Raw genomic sequence first — 24,125 nt, forward strand, 5'->3', positions numbered from 1 at the left:
GTTAATAGCCACCCATGACTTCAACTTCCTACTTTTCTCAATTAACTTCCTAAGAATCTTTTAATGTCCACTGTGATGAAAGAAAAGGAAATGATCACATTGTATGTATGTATATATGTTTGTATGTATGTATGCAGACATATTTGATGAATTCAAAATATGTGCCTGAAAGAAATTTGAAAATTTTGTTTCTCATCTGGATGAATAAATTATTGTTTTGACTGCCAGGAATTGTATTTTATTACTCAAAGGTTTTAGATTATTTCTATGAGATAATATTTCAGTGAAATGTATTTCTTTCAAACAGGAAAAATATAGATATGGATATAGTTATAGATACAGGCATACTAGTAGTCCTAAATTTACAAGTGAGTGATTTGTAAATGAGCTATTAGAAACCCCAAGCACCATTATATTATCAGATTTATTTGATAAAAATAAGTTAGATTCTTTTGCCCAATCAATAAAATCCCAAGCCTATCATTTCTTTAAAGTAAAATATTGAACTGATACTCAAAAATTCAAATAGGTCTATGATTCCATCAATTTGGGATTTGTTTCCAAAACTGAAGATTACAACCCAACTATATTTGCCTATTCTGTGCAGCTTGTGTCCATGTTCTCTGAAGTTCCTCACAAAGCTTTAATTTAATGTGTTAGAAGTCTTCATTGATTTCTCTTGTCTTTAAGACATGCTACAGCATGGAGCACTTGGCTTTTTCTTGCCATACTGTTCCATCTTCTCTCCCTTTTACATGATTCCTTAATGATATCTTTTCCTGGTCTTTTGAGTTCCTTAGAGCCTTCTCATACCCACCTTATACTTTTTTTCCATCATTCTAGTTTTTAGTTCTTTAAGAGGCAAAGATATTTCAAACTTTGCCACTATGTAGCAACATTAGCTAAATATTAGTTTTAAAAAAAGATGTTTTTGTTTTCATAATAAGATTGGGATTATTAAAAGACCTTGTAATTTTTCTGAAGCAATGGATTCTACTCTCCCTTTTTAAAAAAATTCTAAGCCTAGCTCCATTCTCTAACTGTATTATCTGTCCAAGACATACATACTGTTGGACAAGCACAACAGGGCATCCATTAAAATGAATAATGAAATCTGGACAATAGACATTATTTTCCACTTGGTCTCTTTTGTGTGAATGGATTAGTCAAATTCCCCTGAGTTATATTGCACATCTTTTCCCAGAGTGTCTGCAATACCTTACAGCTTAATACAATGAAAACAATATAATAGAAAACCGGAATCATCTGCAGAACCTTCCCATTCACAGGGAATCTTTTCTCTACCTGGACTCTGCCTTGGATCTCTTCTTTTACTATGGTAAACCTCATTATATACAAATGTACCCTGATTTTTTGCCTTTTTAATATTATTGAACAGTTATTTCTGTTTTTACTTCTTCTAAGGATTCTCAAATGATCTCAGCATATAGAAGGGAGGGATTTCAAGGTAACATTTTCTTCTATTAAATTAAAAAACCTTAAAAATGTATATTTTCAATAAACAAGCAATTTTCTCAAACTCCTACTTCTGCTCCCCAATTAAAAATAAAAAACATTCTAACAAATATTCATAGCCAAGCAAAGCACTCCCATAGTAGTCATGTCTAAAACTGTTTCTTCTTATTCTGTTCCTTGTCCATACTGTGTAACAGGAGATGTTTTGCTTTGTCTTTGGTCCTCTGGAACCACAAGCATCAAAGTTCTGAAGTTTTGCAAAGTTGATTTTCCTTATAATGTTGACATCACTTTATAAATTGTTTTTCTACTTCTGTTCCCTTCACCCTATAGCAGCTCACACAAGTCTTCTACATTTCCTCTAAAACTGTCCATTTCATCATTTTTATGATATAATATTAGTCTATTATATTCAAATACCATAATTGATTAACCATTTCCTTGTCAGAGGGGGGGATTTTTGAAATCAACAACTACAAAGCAATAAATCTTATATTCTATAAGTCAATCTCACTGTTGAGACAAATTCCAAATTGGTGAAATTTTTAACTGATTCGAGCATTTCACTATCAATTTAATATTGTACTTCAAGGACATAATGGACTTGGTTTATATGAGATTTTACTGTAGAGAATATAAGACCACAGTCAAGATTTTTTTATAAATGGGAAATTAAGTAAATAATTCGGTAGTTACTGATGCTCACTTGGTCATTTCTGAAGGGAGTTGTAAGATAAGATCCACACTTTTGTCCTCTTCCCCTCCTTTAGATCCATGGTACATCAATCTGTCAGTGCCTTCACAATTGAATCAGTATTGACATCCTCTACAAACATTCGATCCATTCTGGTTGATATTCAGAGCTTTTTTATGCCATTGGTAACTCTTCTATAAGTTCTTTGATGACTGTAATGTTTTGATCCAAAGGCAATGGTTCTATGAACTTGATGAGAAAATATCTTTTGAAATGTTTTTTGTAGATGTCTTCCACTTTTTCCATTTTCCTGATTAAAATCTTTTGAAATAGAAAGTATTATACCATTTCTTTCAAATAAATAAAATAAGTCCAGATTATCATGGTTTATTGTTACTCAGCACTTAACACAGTGTGTAGTACATAGTAGGCACTTAATAAATGATTATTGATTGACTAAGATAAAGAACATTTAGAGAACCCATACACACAAACATATACACGCATATATTTTGTGGTTCAGTTGTGTCTAGCTTTTTGTGATTCCATCGTAGGACTTTCTTGGCAAAGATAGTAAAGTGTTTGTGATTTCCTTCTCTAGCTCATTTTATAGATAAATGAACCAAAGTTAAATGACTTTTCCAGGATCACACAACTAGTAAATGTCTTAAGCCAGATTTGAAATCCGGAAGATGAGTCCAAGTCCAAAGCTCTATCTATTGTAGCACCTAGCTATCATATCTATCTATCTATCTATCTATCTATCTATCTATCTATCTATCTATCATCTATCTATCTATATTTGTTTGTTTATACACATATACATGCCTACAATGCATACAGTGTGTTATAAGGGAATGTTCAGAACACATTTCCACCAGATATGGCAGGATTAAATTCTCTCTCCCCTTTCATCTTCCCTATTTCTGATATAGGGATTATCCCAAAAGCAAATCACTGAAGGTAATTCTTTTTCCTACCTCCAAGATGGTAGTTGCTTTAGGAGTTCTAGCAGTCATGAGGTAGGGTGAGGATGAGGTAGAATAGTGGAGGCAAAGGAAAGAGATAAAAACTTTAGTGATTTATAAGACTAAGGGATCATGGGAGTTTTTTTGTCTTTTTTTATCTTCTCTTTCTTTCTTTCTCTCTTTCATCCATATACACATGTATATTTTTAAGTTACATAGTTTCCTTTCACAGTCAGGTTAGCATTGTAGATATATATATATATATATATATATATATATATATATATATATATATATATATATATATTTGATAAACGTGTTTACAGACTAGTCATTCTCGGTATGAGGAATTAGGATTAAGGGAAAGAGATACATAAAAGATAATTTTTTATAAAATGTTTATCATATTCTGAAGGGTTGGTTTTTCTTTTTTGTTTTGTTTTGTTTCCTTCCTCTGGATGAGAATAACATGGTCCATGGCCAGTCTAATAGAGTTGGTTGTCCTTGCTCTCTAAACTTCTGAGAGGAGCTGATCCATCAAGGTTGATCATTTCACAATAATGTTGTTAATGAATTCCTTGTTCTTCTGATTCTACTTCTGTCACTCAACAAGAATGGCATATTCTTAAAGTTTCTCCTTTACTTCAACTCCTGGCTCCTAAAATAAAAATACATCCCATTTGGAGTTTTTCTAAAGGTTTTTATTGCTAACCAGAATAGGTAAGAAGAGTAGGAGGAGAGTGGGGCAGTGAATAAAGCACTGGCTCTGAAGTTGGAAAGAACAGTTGTCTCAGGAAACTAACTCCCTAAAACCCTTGGTAAATGGAGCTTGCTCAAGAAGGCTTCACTATATTGATAATATCATAGGTTTGGTATAAAACCAAAATCACTAAGCAAACAGGCAAAAATTGGAAGGAGATTGAGCTTACTTTAAAGTTTCACCATAAAAATTTAATTAGGAAGGCTCCTTCCAACTTCCTCCACATTGGCCTTACCTTTATCACTGAGACCCTATAAAGAGAACTGTAACAAAGGGTGGGGTAATAGGATCTTTTTCTCCAGGAAAATCTAGTGAATAAAAATTTAATACATGTGCTCTTTCAATACCATGAAATCATTCATAATAACTAATTATTCATCCTACTCAACTAAATTCATTTTAATTAATTTTATATTATTTTCACATCATGAGTTACAAATATGATTTTAATGCTCCATACATATACTTGGCAGTGCTTGCTCCAGGAATATTTCTTACTTTTTGCCTAGGGCACTGAGATTGCTAGGTTCAATTCTATTTGGTAATTCTCTGATAATTCTTTAATTATACAAAGGACTGATAAATTCATTTCCCTCCTCCAGAGTAGAAACAATATGTTTGACTAATTCAAATTTAGAAAGCAATAAATTACCTTCATAACTTTTGAATTCTTTCATGATTCTTTCTGAAAAAATAACAAAAGCAGGCATGATTTTTATATGAAAAATATTTTCAACATATTTTAGCATTTATATCTAATATAGTTAAATTTCATGAGAGGAAACAGATGTATTATAGCATATTATATAGCAATGTTTGATAAGTTAGAACTGATTTTTCAAGATAAGAAAATCAAAAGTATTGGTTTCTGTTGTCTCTTATTTTTCTTTTTAAATTGTTCATTCAGAATGAGAGTAAAACTGTTTCCATTTTTTATAGCTCCAGATGGGCCTCCTGAAAATGTAAATGTAGTAGCTACCTCTCCTTATAGTATCAATATCAGTTGGAATGAACCTGCAGCTATCACTGGGCCAACCTTCTACCTTATAGACATTAAATCGGTAAGATTTTCCTCATTTATTCACTGGATGATGATAATGATTATAAAGATCAGCTATTAGTTTTATATTCTATAAGTAAATGTTCAACTGCTGAGTTAAAATTAGACTTATGTTCCCAAACTCATTGCTCTTTATAATTGTGCATGCTAGTATATTTTATTCTTTTTTAAAACGTGGTGATAATACCATCTATCTCAAAGGATAAAATTATCCAATCATCAATCTAATGAAAAATGAATGTCTTGCTAGAACAGCATGTTTTCCTTTCAATGCTTTTGTTGCCTGGTTCTTTTCATACTGCAAATGTATTTAAACTTGGCTAAAGTAATTAATATTAAACAAAAGTCTGATGTCTTAAAGTATGGAGAGTTACCAAAGTTCATGAAGGAAATGCCATCAAGAGAAAGTATTTCCACCACCTCCATGATGGTGGAAAGTCTTGAAGCATGGGCATAGAAGCGAATTGGGCCTGCTTGGCTAAATAAGTGTGAAAAGGTAGATTGATCACTAGGTGATGTATTTGAGGGATCTGTGAGTTCTTTAACATAACTCATACTCTCTGCTAACATTGTGTATTCTCTCTGTTAATACCTAATTGATGCTTGTCGAATGATTCATTGACCTGCTTTGATTGAAAAGCTTACACCATTCATGACCAATAGTCCTCCTTGCTTAATCAATTTGCTCCATAGATAACAGCTATAGTCAATCACCAGGCTCATCCTCAAAGTCTTTATATTTGTTAGACCTAACATAGTTTGTCCTTCACGAGAATCGCCTTTGGAATCCAGGATAATCTCTACCCAAACTGGAGGCACTGGAGTCAAAACAGGTGAAAACTTTGCAAACATTTTGTGTCTCCTAAAATCTGATTGGGTTTAGAAAAGAAAAATGATCACACACATTTGAAATAAGGCCATTTTCTTAGCAATATACTTTATTCATGAATGAGTTTCTGATGCAATATTAAAGCAGGTAAACTGGGCAAATAGCAGGAAAAAAATTCATTAATTCAATTCACAACTGTTAAAAGACAGGGAATCGTAAATCAAGAGTTGGAAGGGACTTCTGAGGTCCTCTAATCCAACTTTTCCATTTTATAGTGTAGTTGGGAAATTAAGTGTCTTAACTGGAGTCACAAAAGTAATAAGCTTCAGAGGCAGAATTTGAACCTAGGACCTCTTACTCAAGAGCCTGTTTATGTTTCTTTACTGATGTCCAGACTGGAGCTGAATATCTCTTAGACCCCAGGCTCTATATTCCTTGGAATTTTTTGAATGAAGCATGCCTTTAAAATTAGTAGTAGTATACAAATTAAGTAGTACACAAATCAGAGCCTATCCCTAAAGGTATAATGCATGCCAAGGAAATATTGCCCATCATCCATAAGGAGTCAGCATTCAGGAACTGGATGGGAAAAGAGGCAGCCTTCACTCAATGTTATAGCCCCCTCCTCCATCAAAAGACACAGATAAAGGGAAAATGGATGAACTGGTTAAAGAAAAATATGGCCATTTCACATTCTCAATGATTCAACATAGATTTGGTTTTAGAATTAAGACTGCATGCATTCCATACTTTCTTGGACTCCAACTTTTTAAAAAATCATTACTTCAAATAATTCTTAAAATTTAATTGATTTTTTTAAAAATAAGTTTTAAAAATAGATTTCAAAAAAAAGAAATAGATTTCCACTAAAATCTCTGGCATTGCTTTGAATTTTCAAATCTATTTTTACTATATATATATATATATATATATATATATATATATATATATATATATATAGTATATGTATGGATCGATCTCTCTCCCATCTCTGTCTCTATGTTGTTGTCTTGCCACCTCCTCCTCTCTCAAATACATTTTATTTTATATAGGTAAATATATATAATACTCAATTATAAAATCTCCCCTACAGTTTATATATATATATATATATATATATCATAGATTATATATGATATATTCAGTCTATTCTCTGTATATCTTATTTGTACCTAGTTCCAGTAATCTCTGAGTTTCTTGATAACAAAGACCTTTTTTGATTGCCTTTGGATAGAAAACACTTAATAAATGCTTATTAATTGATTTACTGATAGGAGGAATGAATAAAAGAAGATGTATTCATGTCAAAGTTTAAAGGCTGGTTGATTGAGAGTGTGGGAATCCTGAACTGATAAGAAATCGTGTCCAAGGCTGGCATTTCAAATTTCAAGAGTGATGAATGAAGTAGAAATTAAATGAAGCCAACACATACATTCATTAAGGTCTCGATATGCAACAAGAAAGCCTAAGTCCCTGCCCTCAAGGATTCCTAGATAGAGATGGATGGATATAGATTTTGAGGAGGGCGAGGAGATGTGAAGTTAGGATTTTAAAAGCAATATTGAACATTCATATTGATATCCCTGAGGATGGGTGCAAGGTAGCCTAGAGGAAAAGGCTAAACCATGAACTTAAATCATTTTGGCTTAAGAGAGAACATCCTGGATGTCAGGAGAAGGCATTCTCGAGTGGTGAGGGGAGGAGAGGGATGAAAAGATGTGCTTTCACTGAAGAGCATTGCCTCATGATGAGCAAACAAACTCTAAGATAAAATTCATTTTCTTACCATTAAAAGTCTTTCAAGGTGGCATATGCTTAGCATTAGAGATTTCACATTAGTTTATCATTAAAAACCCCTCTGGACAAAAGGTGTACAGTGGTTAGAGCACCCATACTGGAGTCAGGGGAATTCACTGTGGACTTAGATACCTACTGGCTGTGTGACCCAGGGCAAGTCATTTAATTCTGACTGCCTCCAAAATATAAATTAAATTATTAAATTAAAGTACAGAGAAAGAGAGAGAGAGAGAGAGAGAGAGAGAGAGAGAGAGAGAGACAGAGAGACAGAGAGACAGAGAGACAGAGAGACAGAGAGAGACAGAGACAGAGAGACAGAGAGACAGAGAGACAGATACAGAGAGGGAAAGGGGATGGGATGGGCAGGCACTATTGGACAGAGAACTAACTTTGACTCAAACCTTTGACTAACCTAGTCTCAAATATATCTCTCACAGATCTGCCACCTAACTTTTCAATGAAAATCAAAATTATTAGTTTCTCTTGTCTCATCTTTCTTGTTAAAATAGCTCATTCAGAACATGAGAGTAAGACTGTTTCCATTTTTATAACTCCAAATGGACCCCTGAAAATATAAATGCAGTTGCTACCTCTCCTTATGGTATTAATATCAATTGGAATTTCAGAAATGTCAACCTGAATTAGTGGAAGGAGTTTTCTCACTTGGGAGTCACCTCTATCATGACTCTATTCTTGTAATTTAATGTTTATTTATCCTCATTTTGTACAAATGATTTTTTATACATTAATAAAATATTCTTGTTTAAGAGTAAACAAAATACCCCCTCCCCCCAAAAAATATAGACTCGCTTGAGCGATTAAGTAAAGGGGAGAGAAAAAAATAAAATTAAAAAAATAGTAATAATTGTAGGTATGGCCAGGTAGCTCAATGGACAGAGCACCAGCCCTGGAGCCAGGAGCACACGAGCCCATATCCGGCCCCGTACACCTAATAATCACTCAGCTGTGTGACATGCTATTCTTATACCTCTGGAGATACCCTGCCTTTTTCTAAAAACAAAAAAGGATGCTACTAATGTCTCACCACCAGGAATTGCAAACTTCTATCATTAGTTAAGGAGTAGTTGTTTGTTTACTTGGTTTCTAATCCAAGCTCAAAATACCTTTTTTTTTTTTATTACTTTTCTACTGGAAGAGATTTTGAATATTTTTTCCTGCTATGGATTTAGATTTTAGTTGAAGAAACAAAAGCAGTAGAATAGAACAAGATTTTGAAGAGTAAATCAAGAATAAAATAAATTGCTTTCAAAACTGGGGTTGGGGGAATGCGGTTAGCAGCCACTGGCATTTATAGCTTTCATGTGATTCAATGCCATAGTCCTAAGCAAGACACAGTACCTTACTTTGTCTCTTGATGGTCATCTCCGGAAATGGATGTCTGCTGAGTACATCCGAACTTTAGTTAAGGTTAATTCTCAGCGGGGCTAGGGAGGCACATCTGTCAAAGGAAGAAGATGCTTGAACTAACCTAACACTTTAACAGCTGTATTTTATACAAATATGACCCATTGGGGAAACTACTGTATTGCTACCTGATCTTGTCTTAAAATAACTTCATGTATATATCTATATATCTGTATCTCTCTTTAAATATATAGATATATTCATGAACATGGTGTATTGTGTATACATCAGAGAGTAGTCATTTTGTTATTATATTGCTATTTTTCTCATTTTCACAATAGTCGTGCCCAACTAAACAAAGATCTTTAGCTGAAGGAGTTACCCAAAATGAATTGAATTCACATAGAATCTGTATTATTGCAATTTGTGTATTTCAATGTCATGTGGTATCTCTTTTCCTTATTCCTTTTCCTTATAGGTAGATAGTGATGAATATAATGTCTCTTTCATCAAAGCAAATGAGGAAAATAAAACCATGGAAATTGTGGATTTAAAAGTATTTACAAGGTATTCTGTTATAATTACTGCATTTACTGGAAACATCAGTTCAGCCCATGTAGATGGCAAGGCAAGTGCTCAAGTCATTGTTACCACATTAGAATCAGGTAAGACAGTTGCTCAGGCTTGGATTAAATTAAATTAATGCTAGAGTTGCCCTGGTAGAAATTGGTTAAATAGTCAGAAGATATATGCGTGTGTGTGCATGTGTACATAAATGTATTTCTGTGCATATATATATATGTATATATATATATAAGTCAAATGAAAACATTGATTTTAAAAGTTCAATGTAAGTTGATCTGGGGGAAAATGAAGACTGCATTTGTTTTATTTTTTGATTGATTGATTGATTTTTTTTAGCACCTAAAGACCCACCAAACAACATGACATTTCAGAAGATTCCAGATGAAGTCACAAAATTCCAGTTAACTTTCCTTCCTCCATCTGAGCCTAATGGAAATATTCGAGTATATCAAGCTTTGGTGTACAGAGAAGATGACCCCACTGCCTTCCAGATACATAATCTGAGTATCATCCAGAAAACAGACACATCAGTCATTGCAATGTTAGAAGGACTAAAAGGAGGTCATACATATAATATAAGTGTAAGGGTTGATATTTTCCAACTTGTTAAACTAAATCAGAGAAATTAGGAACAAAAAGACACTATTTTAAATTTCTAATTTTACATAAATACATTTGTGATTAGTGATGATTTATAAATGAGAGATGGGATTGATGAGGGTCCAGAGAGAGAACACTGATTCTACAAAGGATCTGGGTTCAAATCCCATTTCTAGCTGTTACTATCTATGTGACCTTTGATAAGCTATTTCATCTTTAGTCTTAAATGTCTTTATCTGAAAAATCAAAGACTTGCTGATGGCTTCTAAGATCTCTTCTAGCTTTAAATCTGAGATTTCAATGATTTTCCTGTTGTAATACAGTAAGTACATTAAAATGCAGAATGACAAGTGATTGGTTATAATATTAAATGAGTCCTGGATACAAATAGAAAGAGAATATCAGTCAAGGGCAAATATTTATGCAGTGACTTGGAGTGATCAATTATAAAAAGGAAGTTTTGAAGCTCACAACTTTTGATCGAGCCTTGAATAATATCAAAAGGGCAAATAACTTTTCATATTTTTGAATGGTATTATTCAAAATTATCAGTAAACTGCTAACCAGTATATGGCAACTTGTAGATTATACAAACCTTAATTGTCTTTCCCATTTCTTTTTAAGATTGTGCCTATATATTTCTACTGTCCTTGTTTGAATTGAGAATTGCAGATAGATCATAGACTATTCTGTTCAGAGAGAGAGAGAGAGAGAGAGACAGACAGACAGACAGACAGACAGACAGAGACAGACAGAGAGACAGAGAAACAGAAAGGCAGACACAGAGAGAGAGAGAGAGAGACAGTCACAGAGACGGACAGAGACAGAGACAGTGACAGAGAAAGAGAGACAGAGACAAAGGCAGAGAGAATCAGAGATTGAGAGCAATGAGTGGATCTGGAGTCCAAGAAGACCTGAGTTCAAGTCCAACTTCAGATATTGACTAGCTGTGTGACATAGGGCAACAGAATCCCTTGACTTTCTGGTCCTTAGTTGCTTCATCTGTAAAATGGATGAATTTGATGAGTTCCAAGATGCCCTAGAATTCTAAATTGATGATCCTTTGAATTCTTTATATCAACTCACAGGATAAACCCAGGACAACAGTTATGTCTAATTTATATGTTCCAAGTGACAGTAAGTTAACCTGAGTACAATGCTTGTTTTCCTCTCTGATTTTTCTATATATCATATTTCCTTCTGGACTTCTTGTTGAATTTCCTCAACATGGAGCTCTGTTACATGAAGGAAATTCTTAAGAGAGAAGAGTATAGGATGGAAGCAAAGTACAGTGAGGTTGGGTCATAAATTAAAGATGGCCTTTCGAAGTTCAGAGATATGTTTTCTAATGAGTTCAATAGCAATTCTATTGATGGTCTCACAGAGAAATTCCATGCATAGGAAGAGAGGGTGATACAGGAGAGAAGTACTGGATTCTCTGTCACCTGGTCCTTCCTTTCCCTTCCTCTATGTTCCTAATCCTTGCTCAGATCTTAACACATTAAGTATACACCATGCCCATTTTTTGATGACCTCCATCTAATGTTATTACATTCCAATAAAGTCTTACTATAAAACAAAGTTTAAAAAATAATACATTTACATCACTCTCCTCTACAGTCTTTTAAATCAACTTAAAATTCAAGATCCTCTGTTTTGAAGAATTTTGTTAATTAACTATGTCTTTTCCTTTATTTTTTCTCTTCCCTCTACATTATCCGACCAATAAAAACCCCTGGGTGACTTTTCATTTTAACAAATATGCAGTGTTCTCTCCTTCCTCTGAGTTGTTCATGACTCTGACCTATCTTCCCTATTACATTTCTTTTTTCTTTATTTTTTAAAATGTATTCTATTTATTTTGGGGTTTTTTTGTGAGGCAATTTAAGTGACTTGCCTAAGGAAACATGGCTACTCAAGTGTCTTATGCTGAATTTGAACTTAGGTCCTCCTGACTCAGGTCTGGTACTCTTTCCATTGCATTATCTAGCTGTGCCCCCTCCCCACTTTCTTATTTCAAGATTTAATTCAAGATGAGGTGCCTTTTTAGATCTCTTATAATCCAGTCACTATAGTGCACATTTTCATGAGTTCAGATGGTCTCAGACATTTACTTGCTGTGTGACCCTGGGTAAATCACTAAACTCTGCCTCAGTTTCCTTATCTGGCAAATGAAATGGCAAACCATCCAGTATCTTGACCAAGAAAATCCCAAATGGGGTTATGAAGAGTCAGCCATGACTGTAAAATGGCTGAACAATAGCAAATGATAATATTAATAGCTAAGATATAGAGGGTTTTATACACAAAATATTTCTCATATATATACATACATATATATGATTTCTTTAAATATAACAAGCCTCTAACATAGATAAAGTCCTGGGCCATTTATGCTGCTGCACTATCTTAGAGGAAGGACCGATGGTATCACCCATCCTAGGGTTTGGCAGCATACTTAGATATATCCAATCCACACATGAGCTACTTCTTTTGAAGGGACAAATTCTTATTAATCTCAATTTGTAGATGAATAAACTGAGGATTAGAGAGCTTAGGTGACTAGCCAGTGGTCACAGAACTATTCAATATGAGAGCAGGATTTGAATTCAGGTATCCCTTAATATCAGGTCAAACACTATTTTCCATTACACCATTCTCTCTAAAATCATTTGTATCATCCTTCCTACTTAAGGAATTTGTAATAATCTTTGTTCAGTGATTGGTGGTTGTGATGTTTATTTTTTTGCTATTAATTATTTTTATGATTAATTTCTTTGTCCAGATATGAAATTTTATTGATGTGAGAAACTCTGTGGAATGAAAACACATTCTACTTAGACAGATAAAAAACTTACCTATAATTTACAAATGTACTTTGAGAGAATTTCCTGGCACACTGAATAATTAAAAGACTTGCCCAGGGTCACACGGCCAGAATGTAAGACAATGGGCTTCCTTCACTCCAAAACAAGTTTTCTGTCAACTATGGCATGCTTCTTCTCTCCTATTTATTTATATGGAGTATAATGTTATATCATGAAGTAATACTCTGGCTTTAGACTATGGAGTGAAACTAAGTAGTCATAACTACTTCCTCTAATTCCACTCCTTCTTGCGATCACTGTGAGCAATCCCCAAGTACTGTTGACCAATTGATTTCATTGCAAAATTCTTAAATATGTTTGCTTTTTCATTTTTGAGTTCGTTTGAATTTTATATTATAAAACAAAAAATATTATGACAGTTTCCACATTGATTTTTTTTTTGTTCTGGTCTTGCAACTTGTTTGAATCATCTCATTGAAGAATATTTCCCATACTTATCATTTTAGTTGCTCATTTTTCTTAAGAGTGGTGGTCTTCCTGCTCTGAAATGCTTTTTTTATGCCAACTTATATCAAATTTCATAAGCATGATCTCACTGCAATATATTATTTGCATTCCCTGTGAACAGCTCAAAGGGCAAGTCTAAAACATTTCCCTACTTTTTTTTTTGTAATGCTAAATTTTGTTTGTCAACTTTAAAGAAAATAACTTTCAAAGCTAAGATTTGCTTTTCAAAGCAGAGAAAAGGCAGGATAAAATATCTTTTGCATGTGTAGCTCCTTAAATGCAAAGTTAATAGAAAGAATTCACATTTGATCACACACTCTGCATACAAGCAGAAATGTTTTATGTGTATATGCTACATTATACAGGTTATGTCAGTAGATCTCTTAGGGCAGGGGTGAAGAAGGGTATAAAGGGTAACTTTCAGGGGAATGATTTAATACAGGAAAACTAGGAGCCTAGAGGAATAGAGTTTCATCACAGAGCAGAGAGAGAAAAGAAGATCTTGAATATGGATTTAAAGAAAACCATGGAGTTACTTAGCTACAGAGAGGCTGAACCAGATGTTTAAGGCGATAAAGAAAGCATATGGAAAGAGTGGAAGGAAAGGGATTTTGGTGCCATTGACTAAATTAATCGTACCATTTTTAGTATTTGATTAAACTCTGTCTCCAGGGTTCTTATCTTTTGTGTGTGTGTCATGGACCCCTTTGGCAATCTGGTGAAGCCTTTGGGTCTCCTCAAATATTTTTTAATTCATAATTAAAAGAAATGCCTAGTTTCTGTTTGAATTTAGTGAAAATGATTGTTTTTCCCATGCAAATTCATTGACACCCTAAAATCTACCCATAGGCCCATTGATGTTGTCATTGGAGTGTACTTTAAAAGCATGTACTTTATATCTTTAATATTCAGTATCAGTTTCTGGTCAGAAGATAGATTAATACTTTGATCTTGAGAATCTGTACCAAGGAACTCCTCATCAAATGCCAGTCTTGGTGGCTATTGTGCTGTTTATATCCTTCCTTAATCAGATCATATCTGCCTATACCATTAAATGGAGGAATATGCTGAATAAAGTAGAAGTGAAGATGAGGAAAGCTTCAGGATAACAAATGTTTGAAAATATTCAGGCATCATCTCCTCATTTCAGGTGTATGCTGTCAATGGAGCTGGTGCAGGACCAAAAGCTCAGATGAGAATTACGATGGATATTAAGGGTAAGTACAGAAAGGGCCACCTTGCCTTTCAAAAGAACAACTCAAATCTGCCTTTCCTTGAGGACTTAAACATGTCACTCCATTTAGGAAAGGACCTATAATTTATTAAACATGGAGAAAGCCCTCCTACACAGATTCCAACCTGACTTTATCTTACTTACATAAATCCCGGGAATTGCCCAAGACAGAAAGAAATCATGAGATTCTCACTGAAAGGGATTTCAAAAGTCCAGACAAATGTCTTTGCCTTCCTCAGTTTCACAACTCAGACTCTGTTCCCTGTGATAACTACCAGACATCCCCCCACCCAAAAATGAGCTGATATTTTCCTTGCCCCATTTGTCTTGTATCTATTGGAGATACAGGATCCTAAGGATGTAGAGTGTTAAGTTGCTTGGGTTCCTTGCCTAGGGTCACACAAGCAGTGTTAGGGCAGGTCTTGAAACTAAATCCTACTGTCTCTAAGGCCAACTCCACACTGCTTCACATTGGAATCAAAGATTTAGAGCTAAAGAATGTCAGAGGTCACCTAGGCTAAGCCCTTTCTCTTACAGTTGAGGAAACTGAGGCCAAGAAAAATTAAATGATTTGAGTATTGAGTAAGAACTTGGATTTTATCTCATATTTCCAAACAGATTTCAGGATAGTCCTTGAACAAAACACACAATAATCAATATATCTGCTAGGTTTTTAGAATTGGGGGGATGATATTGCCCTAATATGATCACATTCCTAGGAATCAGTTTCCATCTCAACAAATGGAAATATTCAAATATATATTTCCATAGATTGGATAATCAGGTTCCATCTCTATAAATGAATATATTGATATATTTCTACCTTAAGTTATCTTTGTATGATCAAAGATGATAATGTTTACATAATGCTTCCTAAACATGCAGAACTATATTAATGTAAGTTATCTTTCCAGTATTTTTCATGAACAAAAATATCAGATTTAAAGATATTTTTCTTTTATTTCAGCACCAGCAAGACCTAAAAATAAGCCGATTCCCATCTATGACACCACTGGAACTGTGCTTGTTACTTCAAAAACCATTACAATAAGAATGCCAATATGCTATTATAATGATGATCATGGGCCCATCAAAAATGTTCAAGTACTGGTTTCAGAAGCAGGAGGTACCACAACTGTATCTGTAACCAACTAATACGCATTGCATGCCATTGAGTCTGAATTGCTGAGTAAAGTGCATTTAGCCCAAGAAGATACCTCTCTAGCAGAAGGGTGATTCAGATGTCATGCCATAACTTGATTTTATGGGTTTTTAAAACTACCATCAAATGCTAGCAGTCCTCATATTTATGTCTAAAATGTATGACTGTTACAAACTGAATATCATTGCCATGGGGAAAAATGAGGTTTTAAATATACTTTTTGGCATAAGGAAATTGTTACCCTTTTAACATGATAGAATCAATATTCTTACGATTCCCTAAATTATCATCTATTTGAAAATATATTTGTATACTGATCAGAATCATTATCTATGCCTCTCCTTCCATTCTCTGAAATTAGCTCAGCATGATGTAAATATTACAAAGTGGTATGATGCATACTACAAGAAGCCAAGGCCATATTTTGCAAATGAAGGATTTCCCAACCCACCCTGCACGGATGGAAAGTTACAGCTTAACAGTCATGATGATGTGTATGTCATAGGTGCTGATAATACATGTATGATACCGGGCAATGAAGACAAAATTTGCAATGGCCCCTTGAAACCAAGAAAGCAATATGTGTAAGTACAATTTATCATCATTCTTTACGTGCTTGGAGGAGATGTGAGACTCATTGCTGTGGGCTCTTAAATAATCAATACAATTTTAATCAATTGACATTTATTAAGCACCTACTATTTGCCCCAAACTATTCTGGTCACTGAGGGTACAAAGACAGAAATGACAAAAAGGTCAAAAAAAGGCATCCCCTAACTTTAAGGAACTTCATGGAGGAAAAGGTACCTATACAAAATATATCCAAAGTAAACATTAGGTAATTTGAGGGGAAACACTAATAAAATGTGGAGAGAATCAGGAAAGGTCCTAGGTAGAAGCTGATAATTGAGCTGAGCTTTGAAGGGAGCTTGGGATTCCAAAAAAAATGAAGAGAAGGGAGATCATTATAGGGGCAGATCATAACATCTCTACTCCCTGTCCTGTGTAATTAATACCTCTCCCTTTCCATGAATTTTCCCTTAGTGGAGTCATCCAGTGAATTAGAGACCCTCTCTTTAGATCTCTTACAGGTATCAAGGCAGCAATGACATTGTCCATCTGTTGCCTGCCATTTCCAATGTGTGACCATCTCACCAGTTCATCTTTCTGTGTCATAATTAGTCACTGATGCCATTTCTCTTGCACCATTCATGGGTAATATACTACAACCTCCGTGAACTCAACATGCGGTTTGGATTGCCCTTTATACCACTTGGGATTTTCATTCTTCACAGATCTTGGTGTTCCATGATTCACAGCCATAGAGAATCAGCAGGAGAATATTATTTTAAAAATACATGGACTTTTATGACAGTGAGAAGCGTGGGAATTAATATTTCATTAAAAAAACCTCCTAATTTGTACTTTGTGGTGCTTTATATTCTTTGTTCTAGACTCCTTGTAGGAGAATCTAAGTTTTTAGTAACCTATTGCACTGATCTTTTTTTACAAATTGACATAATCAGGGACTCAATTTAGTTCATTTGGGGAATCATAAATGATTTAATAATAGTAGCATTTATATTGTATTTTTAGGTTTGTAAATCCCTTTACAAATACTATTACATGTGAACCTCACAACAACCTGGTGAGGTAGATGCCATTATTATCTCTTTTGCATAAATGGGGAAATGGAGGCTGAATTTCAGAGACTTTCCCATTGTTGCATATTGTCCTTCATTTACTTTGCGATCCAATGACCCCCACCTCTTTAATTTTCCTTCCATACAACAATCCATCTATTAACCCTGAGAATAGTCATTGGCTGTCACTCTCCTGTAATACTCTTTCTTCATAACCACTGCTTATCTCCCAAAGCTTCCCTCATTCTTAACAAAATCCCAACCTTCTGCAAGAAGCCTTTCCTGATCTCCTTTAATGCTACTGATGCCTTCTGTCTGAGATGCTTTCCAGTTTATCCTATGCATGTTTTATGGGTACAAAGTTGTTTACAAATTGTTTTCCCTCCTTTTAAATTCCTTGAGAGAAAGGATTGTTTCTACCTTTCCTTATATTTAAGTGCTTAGCATTCACACAATAAATGATTAATAAATACTAGTTAACTGTCATAGACTATATTTATCTCAGGTAAGATTTGAACTCGGGATTGAACTCCGGGTCAGATATTCTTGTTTATACCATCAAGCTGGAAGGGACCTTAGTAATCAAGTTCACAAAATCATAAGTAACAAAGTCAAGATTGTGCATCTAAGTCTCTGATTCCAAATCTAGGACTTACTAACCTGGACAATATGGCCATTGCTCTCTGATGTGCTGCCTAGAGGATGGGCTATGTGTGTTATAATAGCATACAACCCTATTTTTTTACCCCTTGGGAACAGAGGATACATCTAAATAATACCATAGAGGATAGAGAACTAGTCCTGGAGTTACAAAGACTCATATTCATGAGTTCAAATCCAGCCACAGACATTTGGGAACTGTGTGACCCTGGGCAAATCATTTAACCCCCTTTGCTTCAGTTTCCTCAATTGTACAATGAGCTGGAGAAGGAAAATACAAACCATTCTACATGTCTTTGCCAAGAAAACCTCAAAAGGCATCACAGTTAGATTTAAATGAAGATGACTGAACACAACAAGGTAGGATAACATATCCCTTGTGCTTAGCCTATGGGCTATGGACCATCAAACATCTTGACAATTGATATGTCACTATTTTGTGATATGTCACTAGGTTGATCACAGGGGATAAGATTTTTGACCAATTCAAGTCACTAACACCATTTAATAAATTGTAGAAGGATTATAGCCTGCAATATTCATAAAGGAGGTAATTGCCCCAGTTAAATCATCTATCCTTTAATATCTATGTTTTAGAATAATTTGATATTTGGAATTATATAGACAAAATGTTAGCCTAAGGTTATTTTAAAAATGAATCTAATCCAATCCAAACAACATTTATTAAGGGTTCACTTTGTATTAAATGCTAATAATACAAGAATAATCCTTGTCCTCAAGGAGCTTACAATCCAGTAGTTAGGAAGACAACACACAAAAGAGGCAGGAAGGAGGAGCAGGATAAACATCAGAGGGTACCTAGTGCTCTATTGAATTAAAACCAGGCAAAGGAGAAGGTGGGGAATGAAATGAACTGAAAATGAGCCAATACATCTAAGTTCCAACTCTCAATAAATGCACTGAGTGAAATTTGGTGTTCTACCCTCTAGATTACTCTTCTAGAGAAGAGAGGTAGCTAAGGGTAATAGTGGCAATCGAGGTTTGGGTTGGCAACACAGTGGTGAGTAATGAGCTGAGGGGCGGCTAGGTGGCGCAGTGGATATAGCACCGGCCCTGGAGTCAGGAGCATCTGAGTTCAAATTCGACCTCAGACACTTAATAATGACCTAGCTGTGTGGCCTTGGGCAAGCCACTTAACCCCATTGCCTTGCAAAAATTAAAAAAAAAGTTATGAGCTGATACTGGAAGAGGTATCTTGTTCCATGGAGTTAACACCAAGAAGAGCAGCTGACACAAAGTGGAGTGACTGATCCTAAACCAGTTACCAAGCCAGTGGGTTTATCTGGTCTCCAAAACACACCCCAGCTTCTAATGTCAACCCTTCTCAAATTAACTTCCATCTACTCCGTATATGTCTCATGTGTCTATTTTCTACATGTTGTCTCTCTCATTAGGATGTAAGGACGCTAAAGGCAAGGATGTTTTTATTTATTTATTTATTTATTTTTGCATCTCCACAAGTTAATATGCCTGGCATCTAGAAGGTCTCTTATAATATTTGTTGATACTTTAATAAAATAACTTTTTGTTGTTGATTTTCAGTGAATTTCTTTGGGTATCAATAGACCCTTCTTCAGTTTCAATGTTTCAAAAGATGATTTCATTGATTTGAGCAACCCCTCCTCCATTGAAAATCCCAATTTCTCCACACCTTAGTAAACAGTGTCTATGGATTACAATAGCCCCAAAAAATTATCCCCCAGAGGTCAACCTTCCGGTGATAAGAATCTCTGACTAATCCTTAAAATGCCAGATATAGATATAGATATCAGTCCATACTCAGAGCCTTTCCAATTTCTTAGGACCTGTCAATGTTTTTCTCTTTTAACCTTGAGAACTCAGACTCCCCTCCATGCAAGGAATAGTAGGGTTTTATTTTGGACTAGATAAGGCAGAGCACAACCATCAATAATAATCTTATTCTTTTTTTGCACCTTTGTGCTTTCATTTCTAAATTTGAACTAAATAGATCCATAGAACTGAAACTCAGAGGCCATTGTAGTTCAACTCCCTTATTCTACAAATAAAGAAAATGAGGCCCAGGAACATTAACAATTTGCCCAAGGTCATACAAATTATTAAACACCAGGTGAGATTTGAATTCAGGTCCTCTGACTTGGAAAGTGGTAGTCTTTCCACCGTATTTCCCATATATTCTCCATAATGTAAAACAATTTAAGATAAGGGGATTCTGAGACTGTTTTATACATGGAAAAGTCAGTAATAGAAAATTGGAGATCTGGAGATGTCCAGATAATTCAAGAATTCAAAAAACTACTTTGGCCTCAGTCACTTGATAATTATTTTTAATTTACTTCTTTAGATGTCACATCATAAAAGAGTAGAGAAAGACCCAAAAAACCTATATGTAGGAACCAAATGTGTTGACTTTATATAAAAGAAACAGATAATTCAGCAGCCTAGATCCCTAGAATCTGAAATCTTGGAAAGAGTCAGAGGTAATTAAATACAATCGCTTCCTTTATGGATAAAGAAATTGAGTCCCATAGATATTAAGTTATTCATTTATGATCTTATTTTAAGTAACCTTGGGCAAGTAACTTCCCCTCCACTTCTCAGTTTCTTCATCTATGAGATTTGATGGAATTGTTGATAAATTCCCTTGCCATTCTAAATAATACTAGTGATTTAAAGATTCTTAATATTTTAAATCATTATCTCAATTTTCTCCACTTTCCTATTACAAAACTTGACAAAGTAATTTAAAAGAACACATCAAACACCATATGTAGAAGAGAGTAATAATACACTGGAAATTAACAGTTTAGTTTCAAATTTTCCCCCCATGTTCATCCTTCCTTCTAGAATAAAATCAATAATATCATGAGGATTATATATTGATTTTCACGTGAATTGTATTTAAGTGGGGCAGAGACTTGCTGTCTTCCAATAGATACTGATATTCGATGGTGAGACAAAAGTCAAAGCCCTCTAAAATTGTCATTCCATATTACAACCAACCTGTTAATCATTATTTATTTATTTAAACAAAAAAGTTTTTTAAAGATTGCTTAAATTAACAATAAACTAAATCTATGAAGACGTCAAAATGATAGAGAAAAGTATAAGATGTTTGTTCTATCAGTTTCATAATTATCTAGTTTACCAGTATGAATCAGTTTTCCATTTTCAAACTACCCACTTTGCCTGATATTTTAAAATAAGACAATTTTACATAGATTCTCATGATTCTCAATATCATTCTTTTCTTCCATACTGGTCTTCAGTTGTCATTCTTTACATTTTTTAATAATTGTTTCCTTCCCTTGATATGTTACAAAATAAAATAGCATAATACAACTGCAAATAGGTAAACCAGATTCATTGATTTTATTGTATATTCCATGCTAAGAAAAATCTCTGGAACTCAGTGAACCCAGAATACCTACAATCTTAGAACGTTCTAGGGAACTTAGAGGTCCCTAAGTGCAACCTCTTCATTTTATTGTTTGGGAAATAGAAGTCCACCAAAGTGAAATGTTTATCTGTAGGCAGAAAGTGATTCAAAGCAAGTCACTGACCCTCTCTTTCCTCTATAATATAATTCTTCATATAACAAGTCAACTTATATGATGTCAAGGATCCCTTCTCATTTCCTGTATTGTTCATTTTGTCAACTTCACAAGCATGAACATTTCAATATACAAAGATCAGAAAAAAAGATGGGACATGAAACCATGAACTCTTGTACACTCTTATTTTGGGGGCTTTTTTTGCAATTTATATTAAATTTAGTAGGATAAGAACAAAACCATTCCCCTCATTTATGTTTCTTTCCGAATTTTTCTCTGATGTCTTCTGTTTTCATTTAAATCTTTTTTCTCTTTTGTTTTCTTTCTTTTCATTCCTTTCTCTTCCTTCCTTCTTTCATCCCTTCCTCCCTTCCTTTTTCTTTCTTCCTCTTCTTTCAGTTCTTTTTGTATATACCTATCCCTACCCACTTGCTTCTCCCTTCAACTCCCCTTTCCTCTCCCAAAATAAAAGTTCTCTCTTGCAACAGATAAACATACTGAAGTAAAACAAATCTGTACATTGACCTAGATTGAAAAGGTTACAGCCCACAGATAAATGGCCTATTCTCATTCTAGCATGACCCATATTACACTTCTAGTCTACCACCTGACTGACAAAAGTAAAAGAAGCATGGTTTATCATCAGACTTCTGAATTTATGGTTGGACAGTGCCTGGAACAGAATGTTTAGTTCCATTCCATTTTTAGGTTTGTTTGGGATTTTTTGCAAGACAATAGGGTTAAGTGGCTTGCCTAAGGCCACACAGCTAGGTAATTATTAAGTGTCTGAGGCTGGATTTGAACTCAGGTACTCCTGACTCCAGGGCCAGTACTCTATCCACTGTGCCACCTAGCCTCCATCCATTCCATTTTTAATCCCAAGAAATCTAGTGATGGGATGAGGATTAGAACAGAGGTCTCCTGAATGTCAGATACTTGTCCTTCATAGTTACAGAGCAGATTGAATGTATTGGGGAGGGATTTGGAGTGGCATGGGAAAAAACCTTATTTATTTAAGTTCTCTGATTTAGCTTGAATTTCCTAACTTTTGCCTCATTTGAAAAACTTACCCATAAATTCTAGGGTTCATTTGGCATGATGGGTATCTCCCATTACAGGTATTGATGGTACATAATTGTCATACTAATTTTTTAAATTAAAGGTTGTAAACTCATTCCCTTGCAAATAAAAAATGTAGTGTTCATTTTTATTATTAAATGAGTATATGTATTTATTATAATATCTACATGATGTGAAATGTTCACATTTAATTTCCTTCCTTCTTGCAGATTTAAGTTTAGAGCCACAAATATTATGGGACAATTTACTGATTCTGATTATTCTGACCCAGTAAAGACATTAGGTAAGAAAGTTTAAAATTCTAAAGACAAGCTTAATAATGTAATTTAATTTTAAAAGTTAAACACATATCCACTTACTAGAATATTCAAAATTTAATTGTGACATGTCGACTTCTACCGGCTTTAATTTATGGCATAAATTAACTAGTGAACTAAAACAATTCCCTCACCTCCATATTTTTACTTTGAAGTATCTTGGAAATGAAAAAGAAGTTGGATGTGTCTTTTGAATACTGAATTTGCAACTTTAGTTGATTTATAGTCTTAGAAAATAATCAAAGTTGAAATATTAAAATGTTAAAGAGTTAAATATGATTGAAGAGAATATTTATTAGTCAACCGATTAGTCAACTTCTGCATAAGTTTGAAAGTATGAAATTATTTCCACAATAAATCATCACTGACTCAGAGATGTACTATGCCATATTTTGTTCTAATTTTACTATCCCTTTGAGGAAAAAAAAATTGCTCAGACGTAATGAAGATTTCAAAAATTCATTTGTAGCAAGCCTGGTGATAAAATTCATTAAGGTATCAGTAAAAAAAAAATAAGGTTAGACTGACAAACATTTTCCATTTAAATTATTTTCCAAAGCATAGGAAGATGCATTTTAGTTAAAAGTGTTTAGGAGATTTGGGTTCAAGTCTTGCCTTTGACATATTATGGCTGTTGATTCAGCACACGTCACTTAACACACTCAATGGAAGCTAGGAAGCTAAAAGTTTCAGAGACTTGCATTGGAATGGAGTTATCTTACTCAGGAGCTCCACATACCAATGAAACTATATATCCAGTCCCTATTTCCAATATATTATTTTGAACACACCATTTTTATTGCTTAAGATCCCCACGCTAAAATTTTTAAAAAAATCTTTGGACCAAAACTGCATATTTTGGATTGAAATTTGAGTTATCATCATCTTTTAGAAGGTAGAACATGATTATAGTGTGGCCCAATCAAATGATTCCATAATGCTGGGATACAAATTGTTAGTAAAAATATTTATGCCTATCAAAGAGGAATTATCACCTTTTCAAGCA

General features: G+C 34.2%; 1 protein-coding gene across 1 annotated transcript in view; it reads left to right on the forward strand.

Annotated features, from left to right (window-relative positions):
- PTPRQ (protein tyrosine phosphatase receptor type Q) overlaps nt 1-24,125 on the forward strand; it is a 316,015-nt gene that overhangs the window by 201,849 nt on the left and 90,041 nt on the right. Inside the window, exons 26-32 of the mRNA XM_074221062.1 lie at nt 4,838-4,959; nt 9,428-9,614; nt 9,871-10,115; nt 14,620-14,686; nt 15,671-15,829; nt 16,227-16,449; nt 23,012-23,085. Of these exons, the coding sequence (XP_074077163.1) occupies nt 4,838-4,959; nt 9,428-9,614; nt 9,871-10,115; nt 14,620-14,686; nt 15,671-15,829; nt 16,227-16,449; nt 23,012-23,085 (1,077 nt within the window). The remainder of the gene's footprint in view (nt 1-4,837; nt 4,960-9,427; nt 9,615-9,870; nt 10,116-14,619; nt 14,687-15,670; nt 15,830-16,226; nt 16,450-23,011; nt 23,086-24,125) is intronic.

This window comes from Macrotis lagotis, chromosome 2 (assembly GCF_037893015.1).
Source record: "Macrotis lagotis isolate mMagLag1 chromosome 2, bilby.v1.9.chrom.fasta, whole genome shotgun sequence".
Classification (NCBI taxonomy): domain Eukaryota; kingdom Metazoa; phylum Chordata; class Mammalia; order Peramelemorphia; family Peramelidae; genus Macrotis; species Macrotis lagotis.